The following is an 11,710-nucleotide window of genomic DNA, read 5'->3' as shown; positions in this document are numbered from 1 at the left end:
GACCCCCCTCACCAGAATGTGAGTTATGCAGCCCGGAGGCAGGATGACACTGTGTCTCACCTCTGATCTGGAGGGTAATCCTGTCAGCTCTGTTCTGGCTCCTGTCAGAGTCAACACAGACTGCAGCTGTCTAGGTGGCCATGCACACACACACACACACACACACACACACACACACCTACACACATTCACACTCCCAGATACTGTATATGGATGCACACACAGCCATGCACAAAATCATGTATGCACACACACACACATATGCACACACACACACACACACAGACACACAAGCCTCAGACCGGATCACTGGTGGTTTCTCTGGCAGGTTTGGACGTAGACAGTCACTTCTGCAGTAAGATGCTGGTCTGGATAGGATGGATGGGATTCCTGCCATGATATCTTAGTAATCCACAGACAGTAACCATGAACCACATATGGAATCCCTAGACTTGAACCTGGAACGTATGTGTGTGTGTGTGTGTGTGTGTGAGTGTGTGTGACTTCTGTCAAAGGGGTTTAGCAGCATATGAAAGGTAACCCCATTGTGAGCAGCTGTCAGGTGGGAGGTAAGCTGTGCTAAACTGAGTCGTCACAATCGGTTATCTGTAGTCACCAGATTTAGGACGTTTGATATTAGACTGGCGCGTCCATGTTCATTCACATATGTGGGGATGAAGATCAGAAATACATGTGACTCAGTGGAAAAAACAATGTTGGATCTGTTTGGATTTGATGTGGAATGAGTGGGGTGGATTTCATGCATTTCTGATGTTTACACTGGCCAATCAGAAGACCAGTGTATTTGAACCCAAGGTAATCCACCTCAGTAAAGAATGTTATCCAATGTCAACAATATTTGATAAACCATATTTTGTGTGTGTGACTGTGTGTGTGCATGTGTTTATTTCTATTCATGGAGTGTCCAAGGGAATGCACACACACACACACACAAACCACAAACACATTTGTTTTAAAGACATGTCATCAGCACCCAGCTCCATGCCCCGTGTGGGCGGTCGTTGATGTGGGCTACATTAGGACCCCACATGGCCCTGCCCTGGGACACTGGACGTCTGGGTTCGGACCGAGCCCAAGCCAGGATCTCCGTCTCAGCCACCTCAGTGTGGGTGTGTGCGTCCTCGTCGGCATACTCCAGGTACGTTTCCCAGTCACTGCAGCGTAACCTATTAAGATTTACGCTTTTGGATACAAATATCAGTAGATGTTCAAATACTTGAGTTTACTGAGATTGGCCATGTTCAGTTGTGGTTACAATTGAAGTAATCGCCAAATAGTTTTTGTGTGAATATGTGATTGTTGGTAGGGACGTAAATCAACCTTCCTGGGTTGTATTTACCACAGTGTTTGCCCTGTTTATGGGTGTGTGTGTGTGTGTGTGAGAGAGAGAGTTCCTTTCCCTTACTGCCCAGTAGCAGCTGTTGATTTCTCTCTACTCTGACTGTGATAACAGGACCTTCACACATACTCATATCTCAACACTCTTCTCTCTCCCCTCAGATCTCTCCATTCAGGTCGAGAGACCTCTGAATCCAGTCCACCCCTCCTTCTGTTCCTCCACCTCCTCCCCATCCCTGAGTAGTAATGGACCGTTCTGTGCAGGATCTGTTTATGAACTTCACCATCGTGCTGATCACTATCCTGCTGATGTGGCTGCTGGTCAAGACCTACCAGGACTGAACCATCATTTTAAAAGCAAGGGGGGGGGGGGGGGGGGGGGGGGGGGGCGATAAGATGGAGAAAAAAGTGTACTGTTTAATCACGCATTTGGGTAGGGCATGTGGTGTCAGTGTGTTGTACTACCACCAGGGGGTGCTATGGTGTTTGTACAAGCACAGAGCTGCAAACACGCTGTCATCTAGCCTACACTTCCTGAAGCCTTGATTAGGCTTTCAGATCCATGTGTTTTTGTTGTGACGTCACATGTCGTATTGAAGTGCTGTTGGACGTTTGTTGTTTCATGATAGAAGCTTGATCAAAAGTCATTACAAAACTCTGGTAGAGTGATAAAGAAAACACATTTCATAATAAAACAAGAGTTTTAGTGCATACTGGTCTGCTGTGCTTTATAGACAGAAGTCCTGAGGATATGCCCTTATGCCTGAATCTTCCAACCATTACAATTCAGTAGTTTATCCTGAATTCTGTGTATATATACAGTACATATACATTATATACTACGTGGAATATTGCATGAATGATGCACAACAGACACAAAAGAGAAGGCTGGTAAAAACTAGATGCATTTCTGCAAAAAAGAAAGAAAAAAATGTCTGTGACAGATTGATCACCTGGATACACACAGTTCCTCCATGGGAGGAGCCTAGATGATCTGTTGGATTATCTAACATGTCTGTATACCTAAGCGAGTGTTGCCTGTGTGTATGACGTGTGTGTGTGTCAAGTGTGTGTGTGTGAGGTGTGTGTTTGAAGTGTGTATATGAAGTGTGTGTGTGTGCAGTACACAGGTGTGAGTGAGAGAGGAAGACTTGTGTTTTCAGTTTGAAAGGTTGTTTTTGTGAAGCTTGTGAGTGCAGTTCAGCATTTGTTTTGTCTCAGTCTCCTGAATTGTGTGCGTTGCAGCCGTCTGGATCTCTATGGGTTGCCACAGTGTGTATGAGCATGTATCTGAGTGTTGGTATGAGAGTGTGTATTACGTGTGTGTTTATGTGTGTATATGACTGTTGGTATGAGAGTGTGTATTACGTGTGTGTTTGTGTGTGTGTGTATATGAGTGTTGGTATGACAGTGTGTATTACATGTGTGTTTATGTGTGTTTGTGTGTATGAGTGTTGGTATGAGAGTATGTATTACATGTGTGTTTATGTGTGTGTGTATGAGCGTGTGTATTACGTGTATGTATCAAGTTGCTCCAGCCCCCCATGGGTCTCTGTGTCTGTTGAAGCTGATCAGCTGACAGTGGAACTCTGTCAACGCTCTGGGCATAGGCGCCACTTCCTCCCACTGGCTCCTCCCACTGTGATACACCTGCACGGGGGCAGAGAATCGTGTCACGTGACCATGTCCCCACACAACAGGTGAGATCGAGAGGAGGCGGAGTTGACTTCCTTACCTGCACCTCGTCCGTGATCTCGTCAGGTGAGTAGTCTCCTCCCAGGATGTAGATGCGGTCTCTCACGCCCACGGCACCCGCGTTGAAGCCAGCGCACTCGAACGAGCCCACGCCCTTCCACACGCGCGTCTCTGGACAGAAGCTGTAGACCTGGACACAGAGCGACACCCCCGTTCATATGGTCCACACCAGAGATTCACTTCACCTCCACGAGCAGCCAACATCAATGACTCCATCCGACTCACCTTATAGGTGGAGAGATCACAGAGGTGGAGGGTGTCGTTAACGGCCACAGCCTTGACCAGCGTGGCGTGGAAGAAATGACCAAACTCGGCCACCAGGTGGCTCCACTGGTCCCTCTCGGCGTCGTAGCAGAAGAAGCAGTCCAGCGAGGGGTTGAAGGAGTCTGCGATCTCCAGCTGGGAACCCAGGGTGTAGATGAGGCTGCGACATGCGCTGGCCTCGGGGTAGTAGAGGGCGGAGGGCAGAGGGCTGACAGATGTCCAGGCGTGGCTCAGAGGGTCGTAGTACTCCACCTAGACACAGTCACACCTCAGAGAATATACACATGCCCTCTGAACGCCTGGCTTGCTGTCCGTACCGTGACCCACAGTGTGTATGGACTGATGTAAATCCCAATCTGCTGCTATACTTTTACAAACATCGCTTTCCAATATGAAAATACAGCTCAAGTTACAGTTAAAGCGAGTATTAGAAGTTAATAGTGTTACAATAGTGTGGTACTGATAGTGTGCCCCTGGCTGTAACTGTACAACTGTAACTTTAGCCACACCTCCAGGAGGCTGGGCGCCCCGCCCCGTGAGCCTCTGGCCCTGCCCCCGATGACGTAGAGGCGGTTGAGGGCTGAGACGGCGGCGTGCATGGTACGGGGTTTCCCCATGGCGGGTGCAGGGGTGCAGGTGCGTGTGACGGGGCAGAAACACCACACGTCGTCGGTGGCGTCGTGGCACGGCTCGGCGATGTGGAGACGCACCGCCCGGCAACAGTTACCGCGGCAACCACCTGTCACAAACAGCTTACGTAGCAGAAGAGGAAAATCATCAGTGCGATAATTGTCCTGAAATATTGACAGTTTCTTCATTATAAACTCTCTGATTACGTGCTCCTCTACAGGGACTCAGTGGCGAAGCAGCCCACCTTCTCAGCATAGCTGGTGAGCTGAGATCCTGGATGGTCTGGTATCATAGACCCCGCCCCCTGACCCTGAGGGAGCTCTCTCCATTGGTCGGTTTCCAGGCAGTAGCAGAAAGCGTGGCGTATCTCTCCGTTCTCCTCCGTCTTGTGTACGTAGATGTAGCTCTGGGTGGCGGCAGGCCTAGCGTCCGCTAGCAGGCCGCAGTGCTGCCTCTGTCTGCTCCCTGCCTCTCTGAGGAGGCCTCCGCAGACCTCATCTCCACACAGCAGCTCCTCCCTCTCAGCCAGGGCCTGCATTATACACACACACACACACACACATGGATGTGCACATATACACACATTTTCTCAGAAAGCTGTCAATACTTTGGTCAGTTTTGTTTTCATGCGCTTGTTTGTGTGTACCTTAAGTGTGTGTGTGTGTGTGTGTGTGTGCACGTACCGTCAGTGTGTGCGGGGGTAGATGATGAAGCCTGAGCAGTGGGAGGAGCTTAGGTAGCAAGCTCCTCCTCTCCTGCAGGTCGTGACCTATCCACTTCAGCAGTGACATCACCGCAGCCTCCTCACTGGGCACGCTCAGTGCGTCTGCCTGGAGACAACGCTCCAGCATATCAGCCTAGACAGGGAGATTTGTTCATTAAAAAACACAGTTGGTAATCCTATAGTAAGGAGAGTCTCCATTCATCATTCATCCAATCCATCATCTTTTGCTTTTCTGGGGTCGGGTTTGTGGTGGCAGGTGGAGAGTGGAAAAACCCAGATTAAGTAAATAAGTGATCCCTGCCATTGTTGTCACAGATAACAGTCATGTGGACATCATCCCAGCTTTAGGGTTAGGGCTAGCCACTGTGTGCATGTACCTGCATTTCCATGAAGTCTGGAGTTAAGGAGAGATCCTGGAAATTCTCAACCACAAATTCATTGGCTCGCTGGAGGAGGGAGGCGGAGCCATATCCTTCAGCGAGGTCCAGTAGCGTTAGACAGTTGGAAAGGTCTAAGGTTTCGATCAGGAAGTCACCACAAGCTCGGGACAGAGTGGACACCTGGCCATGACGATAGAACACACCAAGGGCTGTAGAACTACATGTAGCATGATGCATTGCATGGTGCAGTAAGTTTCAGTCATTGTGGTATCAGACACCTGAAGGAAGGAGGCCAGTTGGAAGAGCATGTCCACGTTGCCGTTGGTGATGATTGTCTCTCCTGAGTAGGCAAAGTCCAGGAAGGAACTCACAGCATCTGGAGACTGGTTGCCGAGGGTAACGGAGCCGTCGTCCCGCTCACGCATGTTCACCTCAAACATAGCCCTGCGAGAAACATTTCACTGTGAATGACAATCCATGGGTGAGTATACACACACACACACACTCTCACAAACACACACACACCGGAAGAAGTCGCTGCTGGCTGCCAAGACACAGCGATGGCAGGGGAAACTCTGATCCTGAACTCTGATGGTGAAGTCAAACAGTAAGCCCCTCTCTCTGAACGACCTGAGCACGCTCAGAAGCTGCTGCCCGTGGGCCTCAGACAGCCGCAGCATAGCCTTGCGCTCCGGAACGCCGTTACACTCCAGAACTGAGGCAGGAGAGGCAGGAGCATCGGGAGTTCTGGAACACTCAGACCGGTCTTCCATGTCTGCTGTACGAGCAGAGAACAAATTACAACAATTACAAGCAGGAAGACGTGACTATTTAAACATCCGACGTCAATATAAGATCCATAAACGTAAATCAACCGCGTTTAATTACGGTGAGAGACAGCACCGGGCAGTGAGATCCTAAGTAGTTTAGAAGAGGACGCTTTTGCGCCCTACATGTATGAATAAATAATGATAAAAAGCAGCCCATCGCTGTACCATCAGCGTTCGGTGTTCACGCTTCAAATTTTGACCGTTAGAAGACAAGGAGTATGTCCCTTCACGGTGCTGGTGCAGAAGTAGACTGTGCTGTCTTCACTGTTTCAGCACCACGGACAGCTCTTCAGTTCAGCAGTTTTTTTATTCCGACAGTCACGAGAGGATTTTACACATCATTTTCGAGAGTTGTTTTCGAATAATACCTATTATGTACATGAACTATGAATTATGATGGCAACTATAATTTATTTTGAATAATAAACACATTTCCTTTTAATCGAGTATTTTGGCGTTCTGTCTTGGGTTCCGGGTTTGAGCTTTCAAACACTTAGTTGCATGCTGGGAGCTGTAGTTTGTACAAGGCTACCACGTTTCCAACCCGGTTTCTCTGCATGACGTCTTGGTCTAAAAGGTTATAGACGTAACAAATGACACGAGCCAGTTTTTTTTGGTCAAATACTTTACATGTAGTCGATGAAAATCAAGGAATACTGTAAACAATACATTTCATTGGCAAGCACCTATTTTAAACTCTTCAGCATGATGGATGACTGCAAAACCGAAAAGCAAATCTCCAAATGTCAAGCATATTGTGTGCGTGATTGAGAGAAGGGGGAGGGGTTGAGTTGCCCACAAGCAAACACAACTGTGCAAAGTTAAAGTGGAAGAAGGTTTGAACTTAACAGTCATTGAACATATCTTAAAAACAGTTTCCACTAATATGCTGAAGTAGGCTATTGTTGTATAAATAACTTAGGGATGATATCAAGATTTAGAATTGTTGACCATGAACCATTTGTTAAACTTCAGAAATTTGTGTTGAAAGTTTATGAAAGTTATTGCTTCAAGATACACAGATTTGTTAAATACTGATGATGAATTGATTACTTCATTATAGTATCATAAATTACACATTTGAATACGCACATAACACATGTGAGATATATATAAATATTGATAGTTGATCAGCCATAAATGAGAGTTGCGACACAATAAACCAGACAAGAACAGTGTAGGTGACTACAGGTTGACGAGGTGCAGGTGGGAAGCAGGGGAGTGGTGACCCAGAGCCACGGTGGGGTTCTGGAGCTGCTTGAGAACCATGCGGTGGAACTTGTCACGCACACGATTAAACTCCATGATGTCACGTGGGTTCTCTTCCACCCAGAACCTCTGGAACTCCTGCATCAGGTAGCCTGTGGAGACAGGGAGTCTTACTGTGTGTGTGTGTGTGTCTGTGTGTGTGTGTGTGCGTGTGTGTGTGTGTGTCTGTGTGTGTGTGTGTGTCTGTGTGTGTGTGTGTCTGTATGTGTCTGTGTGCATGTGTGTCTGTATATGTGTGTGTGTGTGTGAAGTTCACACTTACAGAACGTCTGATGGAAATGTATCAGGCTGGGCCTCTCAGGTGCTACGTTGTACAGATGTGTTTTCAAAGCCCCATCCAGCAGGAGCTTGTAGCTCAGCTCTGTGATGTTGATCCCCACGATGGCGAAGGAGAACCTGAGACACACATCCCCTCTGGTCACACCACTACACACATACAGTCTGCACACTGCTCCCATTACAAAGGAATGAGAGAGAGGGAGGAGACAGTGATAGAGAGCAAGAAAGAGAGAGAATGGAAATAAATAATCTCCTGCCCGAGTTATCTTAGAAAGCTACTCACCCGATGGCTTTATCAAAGTTGTTCTTGTTCCAGTCCAGCGTGCTCATCTTGCTACACACACACACACACACACACACACAAAACACACCATGGAGAGAAAGCATTAACATAACAAGAAATCAGAAAACAATCTCAGTAGTCAATGGTACTTGTACCTTTGGGCAGTTTGAAATGACAGGGTGAAATGATTCCAAAGCAAAGACTTGAAAGAAAGAGGAGTTACCTGACCTTCTGGTAAGGAAGGCCCCTGAACAAAGCCAAGTGACAGGTGAGCAGTGACACGTTAGGCATGGGGAGTGGTGACAAAATCATGTGTTCCCGTGTGGGATGTCAGAACAGAACTTAAACAAGCGTGGAGGTGGAAGAAGGTAAAGTCAAAAAGCAGGCAAAACATTAAACATTTAGAGCCTGATTTTGATAGAACAAATTGGCTGGAAGACATTTTAATGATCTCCCAATTGAAGTTTAAGTACTAATGTTACAGGAACATGAGGGCAGTGAGGGGTCAGAGGTCATCAAGGCAGGGCTGACCTGTGTTTGGGTTGCTGGGAGTCATGCAGCACCTGCAGGGCTGTGGTCCTATCGTGCTCTGCAAAATACCTGAGGGACGGGAGGTCAGAGAAAAGACAGGATTCATGGGAAAGTACGACACCATCAAACCGAATTTTAAAAACACAACAAAATGTCAACATGTAATACTTTTAAAAATGACTTCCAAAAATAACTTATGATGTCCAGAAATAAAGGACATTACCCAGGAGTGACACACAAACACACGTCACAAACATCGATGCAATTACTCACAGCAGGTTGAGGAGTCCTAGGATGCCCATGCCTCTGAAGTCAGTTTTGGGGTCGCTGCCCTGGAAACCGATGTCACTCCATTGTTTGGACACGCGAGATGTCAGGGGGGAGTCCGGACACAGAGCTTTCCAGAGCTGTAGGAGAAGCACAAAGCTGTTAGCACACTACGAAAAACAGGTTCATTCCTATGAGACGGTTAGCATGATACTTCTAACTAGTATCTCGGTGGGTTGGTTAGCATGTTAGCGAAAGCAAGTGTATCTCTATGGAGGTGTTAGCGTGTTAGCAAGTACAGACCCTGAGGAGCATGTCCTCATGCTGGAGGTTTTCACTGTCGTAATTCTCCCTGCGAAGCTTCTCCACCTCTACCAGGAGAGCTCTGTAACCCACCACCTGGAACAGACAGGCCTGCAGGGACACACTCAGCCTGACACACACACACACAGAACCACACACACACAGAACCACACGCAGACAGAACCACACGCACACAGAACCACACACACATAATTCAGAGTTTGTAGTGCCTACTTAATTTTCAATACTTTGTTACTGTACTTTGTTAGATTTTTCTGGCATCAGAACTTTTCTTCACAATTTATTTATCTAACAAGTTTTTACTTTTCAACTTTTAATATCTGTACTTTTTCCTTCTTATGTTTTCAAGCCAGGCTTGTTACTTTAGTTTTGTGTGTGTGAGAGAAAAAACTTTTGATTTATAAAAAAAATACGTTTCGAAAGGTTGAAAAAATATGTTTGAACAAAAGTTTAGATTTATTTTTCAAAAGATAAAAAAAAATATTAAGAAAAAATGGTGGTGTGATGTGTGTTTATTTTGAGGAAACAAAGGTGGAGCTCAAGTCTGGACTATGTAAACTCACTGGAGGTTGGAGTCCTCATGGATCCTCTTCAGGGTCATGATGTCATCAGTGACCTTCTCCACCGAGTCAGAACCCACACTCACTGCAGACTGTAGTAGCTGGGGGGAGCCAGAGAGGACGGTGTGACGTTAACACTCTGTAACACACACTAGACAGTCAACCACAACCCCCGTACTCACCTCACTCTTGGAGAACCTCAGGGATTTCTCTGGAATACCAAAAAATAGACAAAGGACCCCAATGTGTCAGTAGCGATCTCAAATTCAACTGCATTACTTAAAGTCCAATGTTCTGGTGAAACGTCAGTCAGACTGCAGTATGTGTACCTATCATAAGGGTCCTACAGGCCCCAGGTTTGTGGGAGTGGCAGATCCTCTGCAGCTCACAGCGCCCCGTCACCTTGTGAGTGAGGAACTTGAGCGCGCGCCACAGAAATGTGCAGTAGAGAAACGAGAGGAACTGTACCAGCACTCTGGGGGACGGCAAAGACAGATGCACCATATTAACATGAGAGGCAGGAAGATGCAGAAAGGGAGGGAGGGAGGGAATGAGAGAGACCGAGAGAGACAGAGGAAGCGAGAGTGAAAGAGAGAGAGAGAACCTTATTTAAGCTGCTCTAGAGGCACTGAAAGATGAAGTGTGCTGTTGCATAATCACATGGGGTGGCAGGTGACTGGAGGCTGTGTTGCAGGGGAGAGAGAGAAGACAGGCAGAGAGAAAGACAACTCGAGTTTGTCATTTAATGGAGAAAAGCTATCAGTCAGTGAGTGTGTACGTGTTCTGTCCTTGTCTACAGTGTGTAACTAGGACAGGAGAGGAGGGCTGCTCTGTGATTGAAAGAAACAAAAAATCATAATCTAGCACAGGGTCGACAGAGCACTTACAGAAATAGAGGGAGAGAGAGAGAGAGAGAGAGAGAGAGAGAGAGAGAGAGAGAGAGATAGAGAGAGAGAGAGAGAGAGAGAGAGAGAGAGAGAGAGAGAGACAGACAGAGAGAGAGAGAGAGAGAGAGAGAGAGAGAGAGAGAGAGAGAGAGAGAGACAGACAGACAGACAGACAGACAGACAGACAGACAGACAGACAGACAGACAGACAGACAGAGAGAGAGAGAGAGAGAGAGAGAGAGAGAGAGAGAGAGAGTGTGATGTGTGTCCGTGTGGGTGTGTTCGTGTGTGTATTGTGTGTGTGGCCTGCCAGTGACGGTTGAAGAGCTGAACTATAGACTATATAGGACAGGCAAGCTATTTTGGGTGATGGAGTTGCGGCATTTACTTATTACTCGCCTTAACCCCGCCTTGAGTAATACAAATGATATCTGTTCTCATCCCGAAATGCAGCATGTAAAGACTTATTCTGAGCGCTTCCATCAATTATTTGTTTTCCACAATGGAGCCACGATATCAAGGAGAGTGGGAGTGGTGAGAGGGGTAAAGTGGATAACAACTCTGTCAAAGCTCCAAAAATACAACAAAATGGTTACTGGTTCACTTTATTCATCCAGGATATCAGGCTGTATGGTGTTTTTGAAGTGTACCTAATGTGTTCTGCGTGTTAATCCTAGTGATGACATTTGACGCCAAATAAAGTTAACCTACCTCAGAAAATGCTTCATGATTGTTGTTTTGCTGTAAAACTCAGGTGACGTATTCCTGAAAGACAAACGAAAACGTAATTGTTCACACCCTTGACCCCCCCCCCCCCATAAATAAGCCCATGGCACAATCGTTGCAGTCGATAATGTGACTTGACTTCTGACAACGCATCGTTAAATTGAGTCGCAATCAATAATTCGTGTATTTGCATGCCATAAACACCGCATAGGTGAAGGGTTCCGTTAAAATAAAAAAACAATAGGTAGCTCACCCCTCTTATCGCAAGAGATTGATTGTTTCTCTTTTCCTTCCTTTCTTGATATGTTCTTTATCTTTGTCTCACCATTGTGTTCTCAGACAGACAGAGCGAGAGAATCTGGAGGGACAGTCGTACTGCACAGCGGCTGCAACCCAGACAGCCGCTCTCTCTTTTCTCAGGACGAGTCTTCTGCTCTGCTAGTTAAACTATGATTTGGCACTCACTATCACAATCTGCATCGCGATCATAAAATAACTTTTATGCTGCCTATAAAAATGGTGGGATGCCTGATCTGATACAAAGTGATATCTTAAAATAAATCTGATTAGAACTCGCCATCCAATAATGAATGTGGGTTTTGTGAGTGAGTGTTTGTGTGTGTGCGTGTATGTGTGTGTAAG

At 46.6% G+C, this 11,710-nt stretch overlaps 3 protein-coding genes across 3 annotated transcripts; 1 reads left to right on the top strand and 2 right to left on the bottom strand.

Moving 5' to 3' along the window:
- Positions 1-1,521: 1,521 nt before the first annotated feature.
- Positions 1,522-2,070, top strand: LOC124463807 (sarcolipin). The gene has a single exon (XM_047015570.1). The coding sequence runs from the start codon at positions 1,606-1,608 to the stop codon at positions 1,699-1,701; it is 96 nt and encodes a 31-aa protein (XP_046871526.1). The 5' UTR covers positions 1,522-1,605; the 3' UTR covers positions 1,702-2,070.
- An 813-nt stretch (positions 2,071-2,883) lies between these two features.
- kbtbd3 (kelch repeat and BTB (POZ) domain containing 3) lies at positions 2,884-5,556 on the bottom strand. Its single transcript, XM_047015574.1, has 8 exons — positions 5,391-5,556; positions 5,110-5,292; positions 4,692-4,865; positions 4,253-4,540; positions 3,888-4,130; positions 3,340-3,630; positions 3,095-3,244; positions 2,884-3,009 (listed from the first exon to the last, which is right to left on the bottom strand). The coding sequence occupies exons 1-8, from the start codon at positions 5,550-5,552 to the stop codon at positions 2,884-2,886; spliced, it is 1,617 nt and encodes a 538-aa protein (XP_046871530.1). The 5' UTR covers positions 5,553-5,556.
- Positions 5,557-6,563: 1,007 nt separating this feature from the next.
- LOC124463809 (ELMO domain-containing protein 1-like) lies at positions 6,564-11,612 on the bottom strand. Its single transcript, XM_047015572.1, has 11 exons — positions 11,322-11,612; positions 11,054-11,107; positions 9,785-9,930; positions 9,638-9,666; positions 9,459-9,556; positions 8,875-9,004; positions 8,578-8,711; positions 8,305-8,373; positions 7,774-7,824; positions 7,474-7,607; positions 6,564-7,303 (listed from the first exon to the last, which is right to left on the bottom strand). The coding sequence occupies exons 2-11, from the start codon at positions 11,068-11,070 to the stop codon at positions 7,128-7,130; spliced, it is 984 nt and encodes a 327-aa protein (XP_046871528.1). The 5' UTR covers positions 11,071-11,107; positions 11,322-11,612; the 3' UTR covers positions 6,564-7,127.
- Positions 11,613-11,710: the final 98 nt, after the last annotated feature.

The sequence above is a fragment of the Hypomesus transpacificus genome, unplaced genomic scaffold (genome assembly GCF_021917145.1).
Source record: "Hypomesus transpacificus isolate Combined female unplaced genomic scaffold, fHypTra1 scaffold_308, whole genome shotgun sequence".
NCBI lineage: Eukaryota > Metazoa > Chordata > Actinopteri > Osmeriformes > Osmeridae > Hypomesus > Hypomesus transpacificus.
Note: the sequence above shows the minus strand (reverse complement) of the source record. Positions and strands in the feature narration are given on the sequence as shown.